The sequence below is a fragment of the Staurois parvus genome, unplaced genomic scaffold (assembly GCF_062004578.1).
Source record: "Staurois parvus isolate SC_StPar_1 unplaced genomic scaffold, SC_StPar_1.0 ptg002356l, whole genome shotgun sequence".
In the NCBI taxonomy this organism is placed as follows: domain Eukaryota; kingdom Metazoa; phylum Chordata; class Amphibia; order Anura; family Ranidae; genus Staurois; species Staurois parvus.
Genome location: NW_028320152.1, coordinates 422249 through 447531, shown reverse-complemented (window position 1 = coordinate 447531; position 25283 = coordinate 422249). Strand labels below are relative to the sequence as shown.

The following is a 25283-nucleotide window of genomic DNA, read 5'->3' as shown; positions in this document are numbered from 1 at the left end:
GGGGGTGCGGTCTGCACCAGGTGACTCCGGACCCGCTCCACAAAAAGGTAAGTTGTAAAGCAAGCTGACAATCCTTGCAGGATGGCTCCGATCAGGATGGCTCCCCGTAGGATCGTCGGCATGCAACCTATACGGAGTGACACCAGTGTAGCGGCAAGATGTGTCTCCCATGTAGATATGTCCCCCCTGAAGCAACTGCGTATGTCCCGGTTTCAGGCACGATCAATTGATGATAGAACTATTGCTATCATTGATTGATCGTGCCTGAAACCGGGACATGCGCAGTTGCTTCAGGGGGGACATATCTACATGGGAGACACATCTTGCCGCTACACCCGGACCCGCGCCAAGAAAAGGTAAGTTGTAAAGAAAGCTGACGATCCCCGCAGGATGGATCGGATCTGCGGATTGAGCATAATGGATCGGAGTCCGATCCATTATGCTCAATCCGCAGATCCGATCCATTCTGCGGAGATCGTCGGAGGGGGTGTCACCAAGTGTTACCGCACCAGGTGACACCAACCCTAGGGACACTTCTGGTTTTACTGTGTTGGCAGGGAGATCAATGTGAAATTAATATATATATAATATATATACACACACAAACATATGTGATGGAGCTTTGGGGTGTTATAGGCTGTGCACACCTATGGTTGTCACCAGGTGCTACAGCAAGTTTTTTTTTATTTAGCTTATCTTTTGTAGCTTTACCTTTGGTGACCTTACCTGGAGGGTGGGGCGATTTATTTTTTTTTAATTAAACTTGTAGAAAACACTTTGCTCAGTGTAGACGACTGCAGGATATAAATGTAGAGAATAACTATGGAGGCACAAGTGATGACTGAACCATCAATACAGTGGATAATGGTCACAATTCCTTGCTGCTCCTGGAAATCGGGGACCGGCTAGAAAAACTAAAACACAAAAGGAACCCAGAGAACACAGGATTGAACAGTTGGACTACAAAAGTAAAATAAATGTGTGAATGCAGCAATAGGATTATAGTCAGTATATCGGGGAGTGACTAATATTACATCTCTTGTGCTTTTCTTTTATAGATGTTGGACTGTGGATGTATATTGTATTATCTGCTGGAATTATTTTATATTCAATCTCATTTGTTTATCATATGACATCTCTCTGGAGATATTTCAGCATAGGTAAGTGTATGAAAGCTGAAAGAAACAATATTGAGCAGAGGGGGCTCAAAAGGAAGTCATACAAGATTAATGGGGATCCTAGCATTCTATGAAGAAAAAACATTTACTATTTTATTTATATATATACAGTGGGGCAAAAAAGTATTTAGTCCCCACCAATTGTACAAGTTCTCCCACATAAAAAGATGAGAGAGGCCTGTAATTGGCATCATAGGGAGACCTCAACTATGAGAGACAAAATGAGAAAACAAATCCAGACAATCACATTGGCTGATTTGGAAAGAATTTATTTGCAAATTATGGTGGAAAATAAGTATTTGGTCTCCTACAAACAAGCAAGATTTCTGGCTCTCACAGACCTGTACCTTCTTCTTTAAGAGGCTCCTCTGTCCTGCACTCATTACCTGTATCAATGGCACCTGTTTGAACTTGTTATCAGTATAAAAGACACCTGTCCACAACCTCAAACAGTCACACTCCAAACTCCACTATGGTGAAGACCAAAGAGCTGTCGAAGGACGCCAGAAACAAAATTGTAGACCTGCACCAGGCTGGGAAGACTGAATCTGCAATAGGCAAGCAGCTTGGTGTGAACAAATCAACTGTGGGAGCAATAATTAGAAAATGGAAGACATACAAGACCACTGATAATCTCCCTCAATCTGGGGCTCCACGCAAGATCTCACCCCGTGGGGTCAAAATGATCACAAGAATGGTGAGCAAAAATCCCGGGACCACACGGGGGGACCTAGTGAATGACCTGCAGAGAGCTGGGACTACCGTAACAAAGGCTACCATCAGTAACACACTACGCCGCCAGGGACTCAGATCCTGCAGTGCCAGACGTGTCCCCCTGCTTAAGCCAGTACATGTCTGGGCCCGTCTGAAGTTTGCCAGAGAGCATTTGGATGATCCAGAAGAGGATTGGGAGAATGTCATATGGTCAGATGAAACCAAAATAGAACTGTTTGGTAGAAACACAACTCGTCGTGTTTGGAGGAGAGAGAATGCTGAGTTGCATCCAAAGAACACCATACCTACTGTGAAGCATGGGGGTGGCAACATCATGCTTTGGGGCTGTTTCTCCACAAAGGGACCAGGAAGACTGATCCATGTACAGGACAGAATGAATGGGGCCATGTATCGTGAAATTTTGAGTGCAAACCTCCTTCCATCAGCAAGGGCATTGAAGATGAAACGTGGCTGGGTCTTCCAACATGACAATGATCCCAAACATACCGCCCGAGCAACAAAGGAGTGGCTTTGTAAGAAGCATTTCAAGGTCCTGGAGTGGCCTAGCCAGTCTCCAGATCTCAACCCCATAGAAAACCTTTGGAGGGAGTTGAAAGTCTGTGTTGCCCAGCGACAGCCCCAAAACATCACTGTTCTAGAGGAGATCTGCATGGAGGATGGGCCAACATACCAGCAACAGTGTGTGCCAACCTTGTGAAGACTTCCAGGAAACGTCTGACCTCTGTCATTGCCAACAAAGGATATATAACAAAGTATTGACACGAACTTTTCATATTCACCAAATACTTATTTTCCACCATAATTTGCAAATAAATTATTTCTAAATCAGCCAATGTGATTGTCTGGATTTTTTTTCTCATTTTGTCTCTCATAGTTGAGGTCTCCCTATGATGCCAATTACAGGCCTCTCTCATCTTTGTAAGTGGGAGAACTTGCACAATTGGTGGCTGACTAAATACTTTTTTGCCCCACTGTATATATATATATTATACACTCTATGTTGCCAAAAACATTGTGCCGCCTGCCTTTACATGAACTCCGTGGGGTCAATATTGAGTTGGCCCCGCCCTTTGCAGCTATAACAGCTTCAACTCTTCTGGGAAGGCCGTCCACAAGGTTTAGGAGGGTCTCTATGGGAAGGCTGGACCATTCTTCCAGAAGCTCATTTGTCAGGTCAGGCACTGATGTTGGGGGAGGAGGCCTGGCTCGCAGTCTCCGCTCTAATTCATCCCAAAGGTGTTCTATGGGGTTGAGGTCAGTCAAGTTCCTCCACCCCAAACTGGCTCCTCCATGTCTTTATGGACCTTGCTTTGGGCACTGGTGCGCAGTCATGTTGGAACAGGAAGGGGCCATCCCCAAACTCTTCCCACAAAGTTGGGAGCATGAAATTGTCCAAAATGTCTTGGTATGCTGACACCTTCACTGGAACTAGAGGGCCAAGCTCAATTCCTGAAAAACAACTCTACACCATAATCCTCCCTCCACTAAACTTTACACTTGGCACAATGCAGTCAGGCAAGTACCGTTCTCCTGGCAACCCCCGAACCCAGACACATCCATCAGATTGTCAGACAGAGAAGTGTGATTGGTCACTCTAGAGCAGCGTTTTTCAACCACTGTGCCGCGGCACACTAGTGTGCCGTGAGATATTCTCTGGTGTGCCGTGGGAAAAATTCCAATTTCATCTGTAACATGTGGCTTCGGCTCACAAATAGACCAATCATTAGAATCTAATGATTCAGTGGTCGGCAAGCCGCGGCTCGCGAGCCACATGCGGCTCTTTACCCAGTCTAATGCGGCTCTTCTGTGTGCCGGGCGCCTGCTCCCCTCCCTCCTCTCGGTCGGCCGCTCCCCTGCCTCCTCTCGGTTGGCAGCCCCAAAAGTCCGCGCGGACCTTTTAATCCGGCTTGCGGATGTGGCTGTCAGGATGTGTGTAGGCGGGGCAGCGTGCCGAACGTGAGGGGAGGGGAGCTAGGCTCCTCTCACAGTCCGCCCTGAAGACCCGAACGGCGCGGGAAGACAGCGAGAGGAACGCAAAAGGTAAGTGAATTGACACGGGGGACTTGGCTTACTAGAAGGGGGGGGGGGGAATAGTACTGTGGGGGATGAAATACTATATGAGGGATGAATTACTTTATGAGGGATGAAATACTATATGGGGGGATGAAATACTATATGGGGGATGAATTACTATATCAGGGATGAATTACTATATGAGGGATGAAATACTATATGGGGGGATGAAATACTATATGGGGGGATGAAATACTATATGGGGGGATGAATTACTATATGAGGGATGAAATACTATATGGGGGGATGAAATACTATATGAGGGATGAAATACTATATGGGGGATGAATTACTATATGAGGGATGAATTACTGTATGAGGGATGAAATACTATATGGGGGGATGAAATACTATATGAGGGATGAAATACTATATGAGGGGATGAAATACTATATGGGGGGATGAAATACTATATGGGGGATGAAATACTATATGAGGGATGAAATACTATATGAGGGATGAAATACTATATGAGGGATGAATTACTATATGAGGGATGAAATACTATATGGGGGGATGAAATACTATATGGGGGGATGAAATACTATATGGGGGGATGAAATACTATATGAGGGATGAATTACTATGGGGGATGAATTACTATATGGAGGATGAATTACTATATGGGGGATTAATTACTATGCTTACTATGGGGGAATATTACTATACTTACTATGGATGACACATACACATCATTCATCTACTCTTGGTCCGGCCCCCGGGTCCAATTATAAAATACTTTATTATTTCATAATAAAGTAATTATAAAATAATTTCTTTGTGTTTGATTCCTATTCAAGAGAATTACTTTATATATAGTCAATATAGGCACAGAGGTAAATTTTTTTAACATTTTCTAATGGTGGTGTGCCTCGTGATTTTTTTCATGAAAAAAGTGTGCCTTTGCACAAAAAAGGTTGAAAAACACTGCTCTAGAGAACATTGCTCTAGAGTCCAGTGGCGGCGTGCTTTACGCCACGGCATCCGACGCTTTGCATTGCACTTGGTGATGGAAGGCTTGGATGCAGCTGCTCGGCCATGGAAACCCATTCCATGAAGCTCTCTACGCACTGTTGTTGTGCTAATCTGAAGGCCACACCAAGTTTGGAGGTCTTTAGCTATTGACTCTGCAGACAGTTGGTGACTTCTGCGCACTGTGCGCTTCAGCATGCGCTGACCCTGCCCTATCATGTGATGTGGCCTACCATTTGGTGGCTGAGTGGCTGTTGCTCCCTGTGGCTTCCACTTTGTTATAATCCCACTAACAGTTGAGCGTGGAATATTTAGTAGCCAGGAAATGTCACGGATGGACTTATTGCCCAGGTGACCACCTATCACGGGACCACGCTTGGAGTCACTGAGCTCCTGAGAGCGACCCATTCTTTCACCAATGTTTGTAGAAGCAGTCTGGAAGATTGGAAGGGTGTTGCAATACTTTTGGCAATAGTGTGTGTTTGTGTGTGCATGCGTGCGTGCGTGCGTCTTATATTTCTGTATTAAAATCCTTTTTTTAATTAAATGTAATATTCTAATTTTCTGAGATACTGAATTTTGGTTTTCACTAACATTAAGTCCTAATCATCAAAATTAAAAGAAAGAATGCTTGAAATATATCACTCTGTGTGTAATGAATCTATATAATATATGAGTTTCACTTTTTGAATTGAATTACTGAAAAAATTAACTTTTTGATGATATTCTAATTTATTGAGATGCACCTGTATATACAGTGAGGAAAATAATGATTTAATCCCCTGCCCACTTACAAAGAAATGAAGGGTCTATAATTTTTTATCATAGGTGTATTTTAAATGATAGAGACAGAATATCAACCAAAACGCCAGAACAAACACAATACAAACTTATAAATTGAGTTGCAGTTCAGTGAGTAAAAGACATATTTGATCCCCAAGCAAAACATGACTTAGTACTTGGTGGAGGAACCCTTGTTGGCAAGCACAGAGGTAATACATTTCTTGTAGTTGGTTGCCAGGTTTGCAGACATCTCAGGAGGGATTTTGGTCCACTCTTCTTTACAGATCTTCTCTAAATCCTTAAAGTTTCTTGGCTGTCGCTTGGCAACTCCCTTCAACTCCCTCCCTTCTTTGCCTGGCAAAGTTTCAGCTCCCTTCATAAATTTTCTATAGGAGTAAGGTCTGGAGACTGGCTAGGCCACTCCATGACCTTCATGTGCTTCTTCTTGAGCCACTCCTTTGTTGCCTTGGTGGTATTTTTTGGGTAATTTTCATGCTTGAAGACCCATCCACGTGCCATCTTCAGTGTCCTGGCTGAGGGAAGGAGGTTCTCATCCAAGATTTTACAATACATGGCCCCGTCCATTGGCCCCTCAATGCTGCAAAGTCGTCCTGTACCTTTAGGAGAGAAACAGCCGAAAAGCATAATGTTTCCACCTCCGTGCTCGACTGTAGGGATGGTGTTCTTAGGGTCATAGTCAGCATTTCTCTTCCTTCAAACACAGCGAGTCGAATTAATGCCAAAGAGCTCAATTTTGGTCTCATCTGACCACAGCACTTTCTCCCAGTCCTTTTCTGAATCATTTAGATGTTCATTGGCAAACTTCAGATGGGCCTGTATATGTGCTTTCGTGAGGAGGGGGAACTTGCGGGCGCCACAGGATTTCAATCCATGGTGGCATATTGTGTTACCAATGGTTTGTTTAGTGATTGTAGTCCCAACTGCCTTGAGATCATTCACAAGCTCCTCCTGTGTAGTTCTGGGTTGATCCCTCACTTTTCTCATGATTATCCATACCCCATGAGACGAAATCTTGCATGGTGCTCTAGACTGAGGGTGATTGATAGTTGTTTTGTATTTTTTCCATTTGTAAATAATCGTTCGAACAGTTGCCTCCTCCTCACTAAACTTCTTGCTGATGGTCTTGTAGCCCATTCCAGCCAGGTCTACGATCTTGTCCCTGACGTTCTTTGAGAGCTCTTTAGTCATTTGCCCAATGGTGATGTTTAACCACTTCCCGCCCACCATATAGTCCAATGACGGGCGCAAGGTGGTTCTCTCGTTCTGATAGGACGTCATATGACGTCCTTCCATTCTCACCGCGCATGCAAGGCTCAGGGAGAGCGCAGTGCAGCGATCGGTGGTGCGCCGATCACCGATCCACGGAAGGAGCCGAAGATGTCGGCTCGGTCATGTGATCAGCTGTGACCAATCACAGCTGATCACATGTAAACAGGGAAATGCCGGTTATCGGCATTTCTCTCCTCTCGAGCTGTCACGCTGACAGAGGAGAGGAGAGCCGGTAATCGGCATAACGCGGAGGGGACATGTACACTGATCATCAGGGCACTGATGATCAGTGTGCCCTGATGATCAGTGTGGCCCCAGAAGTGCCACCTGTCAGTGTCCATCAGTGCCAGCTGTCAGTGCTAAACAGTGCCATGTGCCAGTGCCCATCAGTGCCATATCAATGCCACATATCAGTGCCTACCAGTGCACATCAATGCCACATATCAGTGCCCATCTGAGCTGCCTTTCAGTGTCACCCATCAATGCCAATCAGTGCCACCTAGAAGTGCCGCCTATCAGTGCCAGTCAGTGCCACCTAACAGTGCCAGTCAGTGCCGCCTAACAGTGCCAGTCAGTGCCGCCTATCACTGCCAGTCAGTGCCGCCTATCAGTGCTGCCTTTCAGTGCCCATCAGTGATGCCTGTCAATGCTCATCAGTGCCACCTACCAGTGCCTCCTCATCAGTGCCCATCAGTGCATCTTATCAGTGCCCATCACTACAGCCACATTAGCGCACATCAGTGAAGGAGAAAAATCACTTATTTACAAAATTTTATAACAAAAACTAAGAAAAAACTTTTTTTTATTCAAAATTTTCAGTGGTTTTTGGTTTGTTTAAAAAAAACTAAAAAACCCAGAGGTGATTAAATACCACCAAAATAAAGCTCTATCTGTCACAAAAAAAATGATAAAAATTTCATACGGGTACAGTGTTGCATGACCACGCAATTGTCATTCAAAGTGTGACAGCACTGAGAGCTGGAAATTGGCCTGGGCAGGAAGGGGGTAGAAGTGCCCGGTAGGCAGGAAGGGGGTAGAAGTGCCCAGTAGGCAGGAAGGGGGTAGAAGTGCCCAGTAGGCAGGAAGGGGGTAGAAGTGCCCAGTAGGCAGGAAGGGGGTAGAAGTGCCCTGTAGGCAGGAAGGGGGTAGAAGTTTCCGGTAGGCAGGAAGGGGGTATAAGTGCCCAGTAGGCCGGAAGGGGTAGAAGTGCCCGGTAGGCAGGGGGTTAAATAGAAGAAAGAGCTTCTATGGACAGATGTCTTTTATACACATAACGAGTTGTCATTAGGAGGACCTTCTTATATTGTCAGGACCAATCTGTGTACCATATGAACACATAGCCAATCTTTGGGAGCCAGAATTATTGTTGATTGGTAGGGGATCAAATACTTATTTTATTCACTGAACTGCAACTCAATTTATAACATTTGTATTGTGTGTTTTTTTTCTGGATTTTTGGTTGATATTCTGTCTCTATCATTTAAAATACACCTATGATAAAAATTATAGACCCTTCATTTCTTTGTAAGTGGGCAAACGTACAAAATCATTATTTCCCCCGCTGTATGAGTACACAGCCTTCTTATATTGTATAGAGGAAAAGGAAATAGAAACTTATTTTACTCCTTCTCATTGTTTTCTAGGTAACATTACTGTATCTGAGCTCTCAGGGGAGCGAAGTCTTTATCATATGGAGAGAACAACTCTAACCTGTCAGATAACAGAGTTCAGACGAAAACAAATTCAGATAAATGTATATCTGAAAAGGCGTAGGGACATAAAAAAACAGCTTATTAGCGCTTGGGAACCCACAGACTGGACATCCAATAACACCTCTACTGACTTAAGATTGCTTGATGGAGACCAGGGTGAAAATAATTCCGTTGTCCTGCCTATGCTAGAAGAAGGTGCTGAGCGCCGTACATTACTACCGGTGAAAATAGAAGTTGAGATAACAAAATCCTGTCTTGGAACGTACGAGTGTCTCTGCTCCATTACTATCACCCCGAGTGTTAAAGATAACGGCGCGATACTTGCTGTAGAAGTGGAATACATTACCCTAAAGCGGCCCATCTTTAAATGCAGAACTCTGAATGTGTACAGTACAGAAGTAGGTAAGTAGCAGATACACTTTACATACTGAAAATGTGTTTTACACTTAAAGATGATCCCCAGTCATAGCATACACTTTCATTTTAAACTATCAGCATTGTAATAACAATACAAACCTGGGGCGTAGATAAGGGGGAGGGTCAGGGGGGTCTGAATTCCCCCCCACAGAGCATCAATCAATGCCACAGCAGCTAGGTTAGTATTGCCTATCAGCTGCAGGAGACGCACTGTCATGGGAAAACCACCTGTCTCCTCCACATTGCTGACAGATGGGACACTGGATACCAGATCAAAAGGAGGGAGGGAGGCTCTTATGATGAGCTTCAGCTACCCATTGGCTGAGAAGGCAGCAGGGGGTGGTGCTGCTGCTTCCTCAACCAATGGGTACACAGAGTGCATTGTCCTTTCCTCCATATTCATCCAGCGGGCTTCCTGTTGGGTGCAGTATGAAGCAACTCTGACAGGGGGAGAAGTCTAAACAGAAGCTGCAAAACTGCTTGCTCTGAGTGAAGGTCCTGCAGTGATCGAGGTGAGAGATTTGCTATTGACCGCAAAGTATTAAAGTGTTACTAAACCCCAGACCCCGCATTCAATATATCCGCTCTCCCCGGACCCTGCATTCACTATATCTGCTCTCCCCGGACCCCGCATTCACTATATTCGCTCTCCTCGGACCCCGCATTCACTATATCCGCTCTCCCAGGACCCCGCATTCACTATATCTGCTCTCCCCGGACACCGCATTCACTATATCCGCTCTCCCCGGACCCCATATTCACTATATCCGCTCTCCCCGGACACCGCATTCACTCTATCCGCTCTCCCCGGACCCCGCATTCACTATATCCGCTCTCCCCGGACCCCGCATTCACTATATCCGCTCTCCCCGGACCCCAGCATTCACTATATCAGCTCTCCCCGGACCCCAGCATTCACTATATCCTCTCTTCCCGGACCCCAGCATTCACTATATCCGCTCTCCCCGGACCCCAGCATTCACTATATCCGCTCTCCCCGGACCCCAGCATTCACTATATCCGCTCTCCCCGGACCCCGCGTTCACTATATCCGCTCTCCCCGGACCCCGCGTTCACTATATCCACTCTCCCCGGACCCCGCGTTCACTATATCCGCTCTCCCCGGACCCCGCGTTCACTATATCCGCTCTCCCCGGACCCCGCGTTCACTATATCCGCTCTCCCCGGACCCCGCGTTCACTATATCCGCTCTCCCCGGACCCCGCGTTCACTATATCCGCTCTCCCCGGACCCCGCGTTCACTATATCCGCTGTCCCCGGACCCTGCGTTCACTATATCCGCTCTCCCTGGACCCCACGTTCACTATATCCGCTCTCCCTGGACCCCACGTTCACTATATCCGCTCTCCCCGGACCCCGCGTTCACTATATCCGGTCTCCCCGGACCCCGCATTCACTATATCCGCTCTCCCCGGACCCCGCATTCACTATATCCGCTCTCCCCGGACCCCGCATTCACTATATCCGCTCTCCCCGGACCCCGCATTCACTATATCCGCTCTGTCTGGCAAAGATCTGTCTGCTATCACTAGAGAGAGTCATTTGGAAGACTGGAGGGAGCAACCATTCTGTCTTTGGACTTGTGAGTACGGGCTCTGAGAGATCTTGGGGACTCTGTGTGTGTTGCTGCCCCTCTGTGCAGGATAGTCAGCATGTGCAAAGGGAACACTGGGCTAGTGTTCTGAAGAACTGTCCCATTGATGCTACTGCAAATGACTTTGCTCACTTCTAGAGTGCTGCAGTCTGCTGTGACTGGCTTATACCTGGGGAGCTCAGCCCTGCTACTACTACTACAGCGAAAGGGACTTGACTCACTCCTAAAACTACTTGCTGTGATAAGTGAACAGAAAGTCTGTGACCTGTTCTTAGCAGTGATGGGCTGAACACCCCACTGTTCAGTTCGTGGTCGACCATTCGAACCTACCGAACGTTCAACCTTGAACTTCTAACAGGGACAATTTACTGAGATGTATCTGAGTATGTGGTAAGATACGGCTCAGTGACTCCAATCCAGCAGGAGTTCTATGATGAAGTCACGCGGTATTTTAGTAGTGAAACATTCATTCATGTTTCAGCTGTCAGTGGGGTTGACAGCTGAATGTAAAAAGAAAAAAAAATTTACATTTAAAAAAAAAAAAAAACGGCATAGGGTCCCCCCTCCTGTCCATACCAAGCTGTTGGGGTCTGGTATGGATTTTGAGTGGGAACCCCCCCACACCGAAATTTTTTTTTATAATGGCGTGGTGGTCCTCTCCCAAAATTCATACCAGACCCTTAACCGAGCATGCAGCCGGCAGATCAGGAAAGGGGGGAGACGAACGAGTGCCCCCCTCCTGAAACATAACAGGCCACATGCCCTCAACATGGGTGGGGTGTTTTGGGGCAGGTGAGGTTCCCCCCCAAAACACCTTGTCCCCATGTTGATGGGGACAAGGGCCTCTTCCCCACAACCATGGCCGTTGGTTGTGGGGGTCTGCGGGCGGGGGCTTATTGGAATCTGGAAGCCCCCCCAGATCCCTGCCGTCCATGTAAATGAGTATGGCGTTCATGGTATTGCTACCTATTCACCAAAAAAAGTGTAGTAAAAAAACAAAACTAAAAAAAAATATCCTCCGAAGTACATTCAACCTCATTCATGATGCCCGCCACCACCACTACCCGAAAAAGTAAAAGAAAATCTGCTCCTCCCTTGATGCCAGCTCCCAGTCACCTGACAGCTGCTCAGCAATGACAGTTCTTAATAGGGTGATGGAATCACAAGGGGGCGTGATCACCCCGTCCCCTTGTGACATCATCGTGCCCTGTGATAGACCCCAGGTTAATTGGCCAATGCTTTGGCCAATCATAATGCACTGTCAGGGCACAGTGTATTGTGGAGCGCGGCGGGCTGAACACATGAACGGCCCATGTTTGAGTCGACTGTCCCTCATTTGCAACAAAGTACCTCCTTCCTCCTCATTTGTCACTGATTTTAGTCTGATCTGTACAGTTATATATAAGATGCCCTATTTAAATTTCAAAAAGTGTTTTCCAGTGCTAAACATTTCATCCAATTTCTAAAATTGTTGCATTTGTAAACTTCTAAAGCCAATATAAAGGAAAAGTAGTGAATAAAAAAAAAGCATTTTTGGGTTTAACTAATTTCTTTTTGTATAAATCTCCTTTAAGGGGGCATGGCAGGGGTGCGTGTCCTATGCCTACATATATTTGTTAATAGGTGTCCCTCATTCCCATCTCAAAAAGTTGGGAGCTATGTTCAGATTAGGTCCCCTTTCCACCTACTGGCTTCTGGAAGGTTCTATGGTCCTCCAGAGCCAGAGTCCCAATCTGTTAAGCCATCCAGCTTAATCTGCAGTAATTCAACCTTAATCACAAACTTACTGTCAGGAATGGGCTCGCCAATGGTGGTGGGACTCACCTGCCTTGTGGGCTGCAGTACCAGGGCTGGCCAGCGGGTGCTCTCAGCAGCCAGAAGCTCACTCCTGCAATCAAGCCATCACCTGAGGCTGATTGCAGGAGGTGTATTTAAGGAATGGCCAGGCCTGCAGTCAGGGCCTTGGTGTATTGTGCCCATGAGCCCCTGTGCCTGATCCTGTTGTCTGCCTTCCTGATCCCTCTGCCTAACTCCTGACTTGATAGAACTCTGCCTGCACCGACCCCGGCTATTCCTGACCGCTCTCCAGCCTGCTCCTTTGGTACCTTGTCTGCCTGATTGTTCCTGACCCGGCCCGTCTGACTACGCTCTGCCTGCTCCTTTGTGTCTTGTCTGCCCGATGGTTCCTGACCCGGCCTGCCTGACCACTCCACCTCACCAGCCCTGACTGCTCTTGTCTGTTTACATTCCGTTATCAGTTGGAGGTTTGGTTTTGTGTATAGTGTGCATTTTATATTTGTGTATAGCCTTTAATAAATTATATTGTTACACCATACTTGAGCCTGCGTTTCCCTGTGTCAGTTCACACATCTCTGGTCATACCGGGAGCCCTGACACTTACACAGTTACCATGAGGCATACACAATAAATTTACCTACAATACACTACACTAGTAGCATACTAGAGGGGGCTAAAATATTAAAACTAATAATACTCCTCATTGTTGTACAGGTAGAACCATTGTATCCAAAATCAATGGGGAGACGTGGATTCCCCACAAGAAGAAGACAACTCTATCCTGTCAGATAATTGGATTCAGACAGAAAGAACTTCTCATAAATTTATACCTGAAAAGACATAATGACATTAAAAACCGTCTCATCCACTCATGGGTATCTGTGGACCGTCCATTGGGTGAGGACAATGCTACTGCTGGCCATCAAAGTGGAGATACTATTGCAGAAAATCCTCTGCTGGATGATGCTGTGTATGATACAACGTTACCGGTGGAAATGGAAGTGGTGATGACAAAAGCAATTAATGGAAGCTACACGCGTGATTGCAGCATTTCTCTAACTCCAAACGCAGATACAGATGACGGTGCTGAACTTACTGTGGAAGTCGATCACACTTCCCTACGATGGCCCATCGATAAATCTCACATTCTGAATGTGTTCAAAGGTGAGATGTTTATATACAGTATATATATTGTGGCAGTACGGTATCCTGCCACGGTGGAAATCATGGAGACCCAGGATTCTCAACCATACAGGTTGAGGGGCTCCAGGCAGATCTCATAATGCAGAGGAAACTGGTTTATCAGTTTCCTCTTTGGTTTGTAAAGCCTGTTTTGGGAGGGCTCCACCCTGGCAGATAGGAGTCAGGAGGGCTCCACCATGGCATACGGAGTCAGGAGGGCTCCACCGTGGAAAACGGAGTAAGGAGGGCTCCACCCCGGCAGACAGGAGGTCTCTGCTGTGGAGTCAGGTGGGCTACACCTAGTAGAGGTGGGAGCCAGAATAGCTGTGTGCTAAAGGTTTGCTGTGTGCAAAAACAACCTTGTGGAAGGAGTCTGTAGGAGACCGATATAAAGCTGTGTAGCTGAAAGAGCCAGAAGGCTGAATTTTTTGATCGTGGATACCCCTGTGTGGGAAGCATTTTTGTTATTTGAACTTTCTTGTAAATAAAATTGGGCAAAAAGGCTCTTAAAAAGAAGTGAGTTGCTGTGTGCTTTGAAGAAGCTCTACCACTCTGAAGCGAGTTCCCACATAATATATATATATAAAACTAATGTGTGTCTGTATGTACAGTGAGCAACAGAAGTATTTGAACCCCCTGCAATTTTGCAAGTTCTCCCACTTAGAAATCATAGAGGGTCTGACATTCACATTGTAGGTGCATTCCCAGAGACAGAATTAAAAAAAAAAATTCAGGAAATCCCATTGTATGATTTGTAAAGAATGGATTTGTCTCGCACTGCTGAACAGAAGTATTTGAACACCTAAGAAACAGCAAGAATTCTGGCTCTCAAAGACCTGTTACTGCGCCTTTACAAAGTCCACCTCTACTCCACTCATTCATCTAACTTAGTAGAAAATACTGCTGGGAGCCACCCAGAACTATGGGGGATGTAGTCCTAAGGAGACGGCCCTTATCAAACCTTGCATTGGAAAGGACTGCAAGTCCCAGGAAGAGAACAGAGAGCAGCTTAAGGAGGAGAGGCCTGGACTTGGAAAGTCCCACATGGGAAGTGATAGGTGACCACTGATAAGGGTCACTGAACTGGACACGCTGCCTGTCGTTAGTATTTGCCACGTTGTCAGAGGAAGATTGGGATACGTGTTGATCCATCAGCCTGGAGGAAAGGGGTGTCACTAATTCCATGAGAGAGGGTCATTACTGGGCCGTAAGTTGCCACCAGCTCCACCGGTTCTGGATGTTAGAGCCCAGAAGGAGGCTTAAAGTGGTTGTAAAGGATCAACATTTTTTACCTTCCAAGCATTCTATGCATAAAGGTAGAAAACCTTCTGTGTGCAACAGCTCCCCCAGCCCCCCTAGTACTTATTTGAGCCCCAACTCGATCCAGCGATGTGCACTAGAGCCTCTCCAGGGACTCTCTTCTCATTAGATGAGCCATTGGTTTCCGCTGCTGTCAATCACAGCCAGTGAGCCAATGAAGAGAGAGAGGGGGCAGGGCCGAGCCGCACCTGTTTGTGAATGAACATTCAGAACAGTGGCTTGGGAGCGAGCTTGCTTGGGTGCCCCTCTAGCAAGCTGCTTGCTGTAGGGGCACTTGGCTGGAAGGAGGTGCCAGGAACCGAGAAGAGGATGCAGGTAAGTATGACTTTTTTTTTTTTTAATATCACTTTAATTACACACTACATAAAGCTGAGAGGCTACTGGGCCACAACTTCCTTACCCACTTCTTAAAGGGATAGTGATGCAATTTTAGGTATTTTCACCCTGTCCAATGGGATCCATTTAAACCTGAGTGCTCCAACACAGGAACGTTTGACCTCAATGTGTAATAGTACACTGGCCAGAGGGGGGACATTTGAAGAAAAAAAAAAACTACAAAAAAAGCTGCACAAATAGTGAAAAAATAGCTGCTGGCAAGACAACCAGATCAATTGTATACAAATATTATAAATAAATTGCTGCTCTCAAATGTCACAACTGAGAAAGGACCCTCTGCACACTGGTATATACCCTTTCAAGCAGACTCTGCAATAAATAGGGATACTTACTTCACACATATTGTAATACATGCTTAACCCCTTCCCGCCGACGTCACACAAATATGCGGCCTCACGGACCTGGGCTTTTTTCCGTGGGGCCGCATATTTGCGTACCTGTCTTTGTGTTGGGAGCGCGCCGCTCGCCACGCTCCCAGCACTGAGACCGCGGAGTCACTGAGAGCACCGGATCCCGTTCTAACGATCGGGACCCGGGACTCCCGGTCCCGGGTCACATAATCGCTGTGATAGCCTCTGATTGGCTATCACAGTGATCAGTTACTGTGCAGCCCGGCCCCCTGGTTTTTTTTTCTCTCTCTATGAATGGAGAAGAGAGATACATTGCATCTCTCGAACTCCTGTCAGAGAGAGGGAAAAAAAAGTTTGTAAAAAAAAAAAAAAAAAAGATAAATAAATATTAAAAAAATAAAATAAAAAATAAAGAAAAATACCTAGATCAAGGTTTGATCTAGTTCAGTGCCAGGGTTAGTGTTTAGGTCAGGGTCAAGGTCAAAGGTCAGGGTCAAAGGTCAGGATTTTAAAAAAAATGGTATCGGTGTCAGTAAGGGCTCGTTCACACTTGGCTGTTTTGCCAACGCTTGCCAAACGCCCCTATAGCGTTTGGCAAGCGTTGGTCCGGCGTTTGTGTAGCGTTTTTTAACGCTCGGCAAACGCCGCATGCGTGGTTTAGCGGCGGTTGCTAGGCATTTGCCGAGCGTTAATAACGCCCCACAAACGCCTATAATGCAGTTTGAGTGGTGTTACCGCTCCGCAAATGCCCCGCAACCGCGTCGCGGTCGGGCGTTTGTGGAGCGGCACCATAGACGAGAATAGGAGGCTTCAACGCCTCCTGACTCGTCCAGAGGCGTCCGTTTTGAACAGCACCATGTGCTGTAATGTGCAGAATTGGCAGAGGCATTTGGGAAGCGGTAAAAACGCTTCCCAAACGCCTCTCTGCCGCCTGCACACGGCGCTAGTGTGAACGTAGCCTTAGTGGTAATGTCAGTGTGTGTTAGGTAAAAAAAATAAAAAAAAAGACAAAAACAAAATGCGCACTATGGTTTCTGGGCTGTACTATGGGTACAAACAACAAATAACATCCACATATACGGTATCGCTGCGATCCTCAAGAGCTGGAGAATTTATTTTGGGTTGTTCTTTGGCGGTAGGTTATGGTCGTAACAAGAAACACACAGCTAAATAAAAAAAAAAAAAAAAAAGGATTTTTTTTTTTACTATTTTGGGCCAGTTTTCCTTTGATAATAAAAAAAATCAGGAGATATCCATTACCATTCACCACCAAATGAAAGCCCAATTTGTCCTGAAAAAATCAAGGTATAATCCACCTGGATGTACAAAGTAGTTGTGGTGATATGGACGGTTTTACTATCACATGTCAACGTTGCAGAATTGTGCTTAGGCATTTAGATTTGTTTTACCCTCAGGTGTGAAGGGGTTAAGCTGGCCAACTGCGTCAAAGTCATCCCTCTATGGCTGGTCCTACTCCGCTCTGCCTACGCAAATGCTACTGTGGACACAATGGGGGAGAGCTACAAGGTTCAGGTCTGGCTACTGACTGTCAAGGTCCTACCTTTTCCCTGAAGTTTTGTTACTCCATGTGCTGGCGTCCATCTTGGATTCTGCTGTGCATGGTGGGAATCCTTTTATGCCTTCAGGTCTCTGAGGTCCATCCCCCAGAGGGGTGTGGCTGATGACATATAAGCCTGTGGCCCGCACATGCTCTTTGCACTTGTGTCTTTGTCTTCCTACAGCTCTGTGTATACTCTCGTGACTCTTCTGGTATTCTGACTCGGCTTGTGATTAAGACCATTCTCTGTGTTTTCCTTTGATCTGACCTTCCGTTGCTGAACCCGGCCCGTGACCTGTGATTCTCTGTCTACTGTTCTGTACCGTTTTGTCCCGTTGTTGTCGACCCAGCTTGCCTGACTACGCTATTGTCATTCTCACCAGCTACACGCCATTGGCGGCGGCCATTACCGCAGCCGGGGTGTCTCGGGGGCCGCGACCTGGTACCTGGCTGCGTCAAGTCCATCCCCACCATCAGGGGTCCTGGTGAAGGGCAGCCTGGGACTTAGACTCCGCGCCCTGAGGGACTTCGGTCTGTTGGTGGTGGTTGTCGTCAGCCAGTGCGTTACCCTGCCACTAGGCCTACCTGTCCGTTCCACAGCCCTGCCCTGACACTGACCCAACAAACAAGAGATCCCTGTGCTCAAATCACAACTGAGAAACTGTCGCAACCGTATAAGTGATAACATAAATGAGTCCAAATGTAAAAATAAATAGTCCCAGTGTTATGAACCGTATAGTAGATCACCACGTGTCTTCAATATGATTAATGCTCCAGCACCAGCATGAGCATATATCCACCGAATCCCTCAGAATTAGAAGTTAAATCATGGTACTGGATGGAAGTATCATCTTCAATACCTCTCCGTTCTTAATCTCACGATAATACCTCTCAGTATGGCCATGCAAAGAAAAACAAAGGCGCGACCATCGCATAAAACCATAAAACACGTTTATTAACATAAAGTATTGCACTCACATTCAGGTGGGCAAATCAGCACTGTGTGCAGAGTATTCTCATGTCCCGGGAACAGGTACACTTCCTGGTGTTAGAAAGCAGTGCGTAGTTGTCAGGCGCACAAGCTCCATCCGACGCGTTTCGTCACATATGATGTCATCTGGGGTGTGGAAACTAAGTGTGACCGTCACCGCTGCTTTTTATTGCCATCCAGAAAAGGAATGAGCCCCCTTAGATTAATTATTGAAATTAAAAATGGCCGCCATGTCCCCAGACCTCAATATGGATTTAAAATGGCCACTGCTTGGCTAAACCAAACTTCAGCCTGATGTTATAATAAATATAATTCCACCAAGTCTCAGTCTGCGGATCAACAGACCTTGATGTGGATTTAAAATGGCCGCCGCTTGGCTAAACCAAACCTCGGTCTAGATGGCACAATAGATATAATTCCACCAAAACCTCAGTAGGGGGATTGGACTCCAACATGGCTGCCGTCATTACTTGTCTTATGTGGCATGCATAATGTATTATGTCTCTTCCACGGGGATTGATCAATTAATATACCGCCTCACATAAACTTAAATGAATTGTAAATGGATTCAAAACATCATTATAGTCTAAAACCATCAAATAAAAGTTTTAATTCAAACCCTCTACGGATGGATATCACTCAATATACACGCTATATACAAATGGCTCATATGCATTTAAATATCTCAAGCATTACTGATAAAAGAATTAATGTCCCACTCGACATTCATGCCATAGGAGAAAAAAGAGTTAAGTTCATAAATCGAACATGTCTCTAATCGAGACACTCCCCTTTTATAGGAACCCCCACACCATGGTGCTTCATATCTATCGACAAAAATGTAGCCCCCCCTTATATCATTATTGTGATGGAGAGCCTAATGTTTGGGAACACTTTTATCCTAATCCCTTTTTTGATGTTGTTAATGTGTTCGTTCACTCGTACTGGAAAGGACCTAATGGTTCTACCTACATATAGTTTCCCACAGGGACAAATGATTAAATATACCGTATTATAAGACGACCCCCTACTTTTCCTGTTAAAATACAGGGTTTTGGCTATATTCGCCGTATAAGACTACCCCTCTTCCAACGCACACCAAATAAAAATTAAAAAACATCAGATTTGATTTCAATATAGTATGATATTTCAGTATGGTATTCCAATGATGGGACACTATTCCTCCCACTGACACCAATGATGGTGCCCCATCATTAATGTCAGTGTGTGAGGAATAGTGTCCCATCGTTAGTGTCAGTGGGAGGAATAGTGCCCCATCATTGGTGTCAGTGGGAAGAATCGTGCCCCATCATTGGTGTCAGTGGGAGGAATAGCGTCCCATCATTGGTGTCAGTGGGAGGAATAGCACCCCATCATTGGTGTCAGTGGGAGGAATAGCGCCCCATCATTGGTATCAGTGGCAGGAATTGCACCCCATCATTGGTGTCAGTGGGAGGAATAGCGCCCCATCATTGGTATCAGTGGCAGGAATTGCGCCCCATCATTGGTATCAGTGGCAGGAATAGTGCCCCATCATTGGTGTCAGTGGGGGAAGGAATAGTGTTCCATCATTGGTGTCAGTGGGGGGTGGAATAGTGCCCCATCATTGGTGTCAGTGGGGGGGTGGAATAATGCCCCATCATTGGAGTCAGTGGGGGGGAGGAATAGTGCCCCATCATTGGTGTCAGTGGGGAGGAGGAATAGTGCCTCATCGTTGGTGTCAGTGGGGGAGGCATAGTTCCCCATCGTTGGTGTCAGTGGGGGGGGAGTAACAGTGCCAATAGTGTTCCAGCATGGTGCTGCTGCACACTTACCGGCTGCTCCCTCACTCGATTTTTGCGGGGCCGCTCGCCTCCGCCTCCTCGCCGGTGATTGGCCGCCTGTGTGCCTTTCCTGAGCTACAGTTCTGGCGCCCAATCACTGGTGAGGAGGCGGAGCCAAGCGGCCGCACGAACATCGAGCGGCCGAACTGAATGAAGGAGCAGCCGCGCTTCCTGGACTGGATCGTCATGGGACTGGAGCCAGGTAAGAAACAGCAGCCCCCTGCCCGCCCCTGTACTTAGTGTCCCTTCCGTTGGAAGGGGGGGGCGGCACCGTGCCGCCCCCCTTCGAAAAAGTGCCGCCCTGACACCGGCTTGCCGTATACCGGCGTATAAGATGACCTCTTACTTTTCAGAAGATTTTCATGGGTTAAAAAGTCATCTTATACGCCGGAAAATACCGTACCACATTTTTGGAAGTACATGTGATAAGTGATTTTATAGATCACTGCTTGGAAGTAACCGTAGACGTAAAATTATCACATTTTCTGCATGAAATGTTATGTCGGCAGAGATACCCTTTGAGATCATAAAAAATTTGAATCGTTCAGGGGGATCAACAACATTTGGTGGCATTCTAGCACGAAGTGCAGTTAGTCCTCTAAATACCACAGCTGGTCTAGTTGGGAGAAATGGATCCAAAATCATATCGTTTTGGAGAACTCCCCAATGTTTTTTAATGATGTTTTGTACCTGCCCATATTGGGCCGAATATGTGGTCATAAAGGACCATTTAAATTTATCAGAGTCCTCTTGTTTAATTCAATCCTCCAATAGACTTTCTCTACTGATCTGTTTAATATTAGATATCTCCACTTCCATTAGATGTTCATTGTAACCTTTTTCAACAAATTGTTTTTTAAGGGTCTTCGCTTGCTCCATGTAATCCTCCAATTTGGAGAAATTACATCTCAACCTGATGAATTGGCTCCGGGGTACAGATTTTAACCATGCCTTATGATGACATCTATCAGTCGAAACAAAAGAATTACGATCAGTGGACTTAAAGAATGTTCTGGTGGACACTTGGTTGTTGTTTACCATAATTTCTAAATCCAAAAATTGCATAGAATTTGAACTTGCTTGAAAGGATAATGAAATTCCCCGTTTATTCCAATTCAACTCATCTATAAACATTTGTAAAGCTATTCGATCTCCCTCCCAAAGTAGGAGGATATCGTCGATATATCTTACCCACAGACATTTGAAGAGATTGAGGGACCTTTTAGCTTTCAGTACTGCCCCTTTAGTTAGGACCTCCCTAGATTCAGTGTTCAGGTTCAGAGACACTTGGTCTTCTCTTTACATTGTTGTATTGTGCAAAATCTGTTTTACCTTTTACCTGTTCATTGAAATTGCTATTTATTTTTTTTATTGTTGCTGTAAAGGGCGTCTACCCCAAATAAATGCTCCTTCTTTAACCTTAGTGTGATGGAGGGTGTGGCTTTGCTAGAAGGGTCATTGTCATCTGAAATTAGAGGACCCAAACTTCAGCGGCTCCTTCTGGACAAGCACTACATTAGATTAGGGTTCGATTTAGGCTAGTTTATGAGCGATCGTATTGAGCCTGACTTGTTAATGTATTCTTTCAGCAGGTGAATAATATTATAGTATTGAGAAACAAAAGATGGTGGGCATCTCTGAATCGAGGCACATTTGTTTGTATTGTGTATGACACAAAATAAGTGGAGAAACAAAATGCCAAATCTGACACATTCCAATCAAAAATTCCAAAAATGGACTGGACAAAATGTTGGCACCTTCTCAAAATTGTAAGAAATAATTGCATTCCAAGTTTGTGATTCTCCTGTAATTTGTCATTAAACTCCCCTGTATCAATGACCAGGAGCTGACAAGGTAGAAATCACACCGGCAGCAAGTTAAAATGCCAAAAAATGTCCTCCACCTTTCTGTTGTGTGTCTCTGTGTGCCACATGGAGCATGGAGGAGAGAAAGAGCAGCCGAGAATTGTCTGAGGATTTGAGAACAAAAATTGTGAAAAAGCATGGACAATCTCAAGGTTACAAGGCCATCTCCAGAGATCTTAATGTTCCTGTGTCCACTGTGCGCAACATTGTCAAGAACTTTACAGCCCATGGCACTGTAGCTAATCTCCCTGAACGTGGATGAAAGAGAAAAACTGATCAAAGATTGCAATGAAGGATTATTGGAATGGTGGCTAAAGAACCTCAATCAACTTCCAGACAAATCCAAGCTGACCTTCAGGCACCGGGTACAACTGTGTCCGCTCCCACTATATGTCATCATCTGAATGAAAAGTGACGCTATGGTAGGAGACTTAGGAGGTCCCCACTGCTGACACAGAAACATATTGGAAGTCAGATTGGAGTTTGCCAAAACTAAGCCAAAACCCTTCTGGGAGAATGTGCTGTGGACAGACTAAACAAAATGGCAGCTTTTTGGTAAAGCCCATCATTCTACTGTTTTCAGAAAAAGCAATGAGGCCTTTAAAGAAAAGAATCCAGTCCCTCCAGTCACACATGGTGGAGGCTTACTAATATTTTGGGGTTACTTTGCTGCTGCAGGCACTGGATGTCTGGACCATGTGCATGGCATTATGAAATCTGAAGACTTCCAAAGAATTCTGGGGTGCAGTGTGGGGCCCAGTGTCAGAAATGTGGGTCTCCGTCAAAGGTCATGGGTCTTCCAGCAGGACAATGACCCAAAGCACACGTCAAAAAGACCCAGAAATGGCTTCAAACAAAGCACTGGAGAGGACTGAACTGGCCAGCAATGAGTCCAGATCTCCATCCCATAGAGCTCCTGTAGAGAGATCTCAAAACAGCAGTTGGGAAAAGGAACCCTTCCAATCCGAGAGACCCGGAGCAGTTGGAGGAAGAAGAGCGCTCCAAAATTCTAGTAGAGAGGTGGAAGAAACTCATTGATGGTTCCAGGAAGCCATTGATTTCACTTATTTATTTCCAAGGGGTGTGCGACCAAATATTACATGGAGGGTGCCAATAATTTGTCTGGTCCATTTTTGGGGTTTCGCGTGGAATGTGTCAGATTTGGCTTTTTGTTTCTCCACTTTTTTTGTGTCATACCAATACAAACCAAAGAAATAAACATGAGAATGCCGAAACATTTGTCATTGCAGCAATTTTCTGGGTGAAGTGGTACGTTATCTGACAGAATTGGGGGGGGGGGGGGATTACAAGATTTTCGGCCATGACTGTATAATGTGTTTTATATACAAGATAATTTAACAAGTAACACATTTGTTAATTTTCAGGTGATAAACCCAGTTTATGGAGAAGATTCAAGAAACGTTGTATTAGATGAATCTGTAATACTTACAGAGAAAACATGATTGGGATCTCCGGTGCGCTACAAATTCCATGGTGGATTCCCGGAGATATCATAGGCTGTAAAGGTGGACAGTGAAAAAAATTCTCATTTTTATTGGCTGAATTTATTAACCATTTATTGACACTCGACTTAGCTATTGACGGCCAAAAAAACTTCATGCCTGTGGAGCACGCCCTGTCCTTCTGCCCCACTGCCGATCCACATTTCGAACTTCCAATTCCTAGCTGTCATAATGGCAGCTGATTTATATTTTTAACAACATTAAAAAGAAACTGATAAATATAGAAAAAAAATGTGTTTTTCTACATTTTTGTCTATGGATTGCATAAAAATAATTTTTACAAGACAATTTCACCAAAAGAAAGTGTTGTTTATTCTAAAAACAATATTGCTAAATAAGCAGGCCCACAGCAGAAATGTAAAGACTGATCTGGAAGAGGTGTGAGAGCTGGTTGGTTGAGGACAGGATCAAGTTAAATTTAACCACCTCTCATCAGGCCGTTGTATATAAACGGCCGGGCGGTGGTAGTGCAATGGTCTCCTCGCCCCCTGCTTGTGCGCGCTCCCTGGGAGCGTGCAGCACCGCAATCCGGTGCCCGCTGTGTCCTCCGGACACAGTGGAACACCAATCAGTATTCCACTGGCCAATCAGTGATCACATGCAGAGTAGTAAGCAAGATGTCACTTCTGACATCATTGCTTACTACGTGTGAAATCTGTGAATGATCACAGAGATCCCATGGTACAGGGCCATTCACAACAGCCTTGTACCATGTGACAAGCTGTGACCAATCACAGCTCACACAGTAGTTCTCAATGGCTGCAAGAATGCAGCCAGAGAGAAGGAGAAATGATTGCTTTTGCAGCCTTTATGGGTGTAAAAGCAATCAGTGTAAAAAAAAAAAAAATCTTCATCACTCCCCACAAGTAGTACAGTGTCACCATGGTGACAATGTACTGCTAGGGTGACACTATGTAAATAAAAAAAAAAATAATATAAAAATGTAAAAAACATTTTTTGAAAAATTATAATTTTTGGTTATAAACTAATTTGTTTTTTTTTCTTTTTTACTAAAAAGATAACTGAATACATTTTGGCCAAGATTTATGATGAAATATTATTTATTTGCAAAATTTTATAAGACACTATACTGCTAGGGTGACAATATGTAAAAAAAAAACATAAATAATAATATAAAATAAAAATAAAAATGTACAAAAAAAAAGTTTAAAAATTATAATTTTTGGTTATAAACTAATTTGGGTTATTTTTTTTACTAAAAAGATAACAGAATAAATCTTGGTCGAGATTTATGGTGAAATATTATTTATTTGCAAAATTTTTTTTATAAGAAAAACACTTTTTTAAAATATTTGGACTTTTTCATTTACATATAAAAAAAAAAAATCCCAGTGGTGAATAAATACCACCAAAATAAAGCTTTATCTTTCTCAAAAAAATGCTAAAAAATTCATATGGGTACAGTGTTGCATGACCGCGCAATTGTCATTCAAAGTGTGATAGCGCTGAAAGCTGAAAATTGGCCTGGACTGGAAGGGTGGAAAGTGTCCGGACTGGAAGGAGGGGAAAGTGTCCGGACTGGAAGGGGGTGAAAGTGTCCGGACTGGAAGGGGGTGAAAGTGTCCGGACTGGAAGGGGGGTGAAAGTGTCCGGACTGGAAAAGGGGAAAGTGTCCGGACTGGAAGGGGGTGAAAGTGTCCGGACTGGAAGGGGGGTGAAAGTGTCCGGACTGGAAGGGGGGA

The 25283-nt window shown here is 45.1% G+C and overlaps 1 protein-coding gene across 2 annotated transcripts in view; it reads left to right on the top strand.

The window, feature by feature from the left end:
* Positions 1–23853, top strand: part of LOC149431199 (uncharacterized) — a 49947-nt gene extending 26094 nt beyond the window's left edge. For both annotated transcript variants that reach the window (XM_089665799.1, XM_089665798.1), the window contains 4 exons: positions 1059–1160; positions 8675–9145; positions 13287–13736; positions 23443–23853. In XM_089665799.1, the coding sequence (XP_089521925.1) occupies positions 1059–1160; positions 8675–9145; positions 13287–13736; positions 23443–23492 (1073 nt within the window). In that variant the 3' untranslated portion in view covers positions 23493–23853. The remainder of the gene's footprint in view (positions 1–1058; positions 1161–8674; positions 9146–13286; positions 13737–23442) is intronic.
* Positions 23854–25283: the final 1430 nt, after the last annotated feature.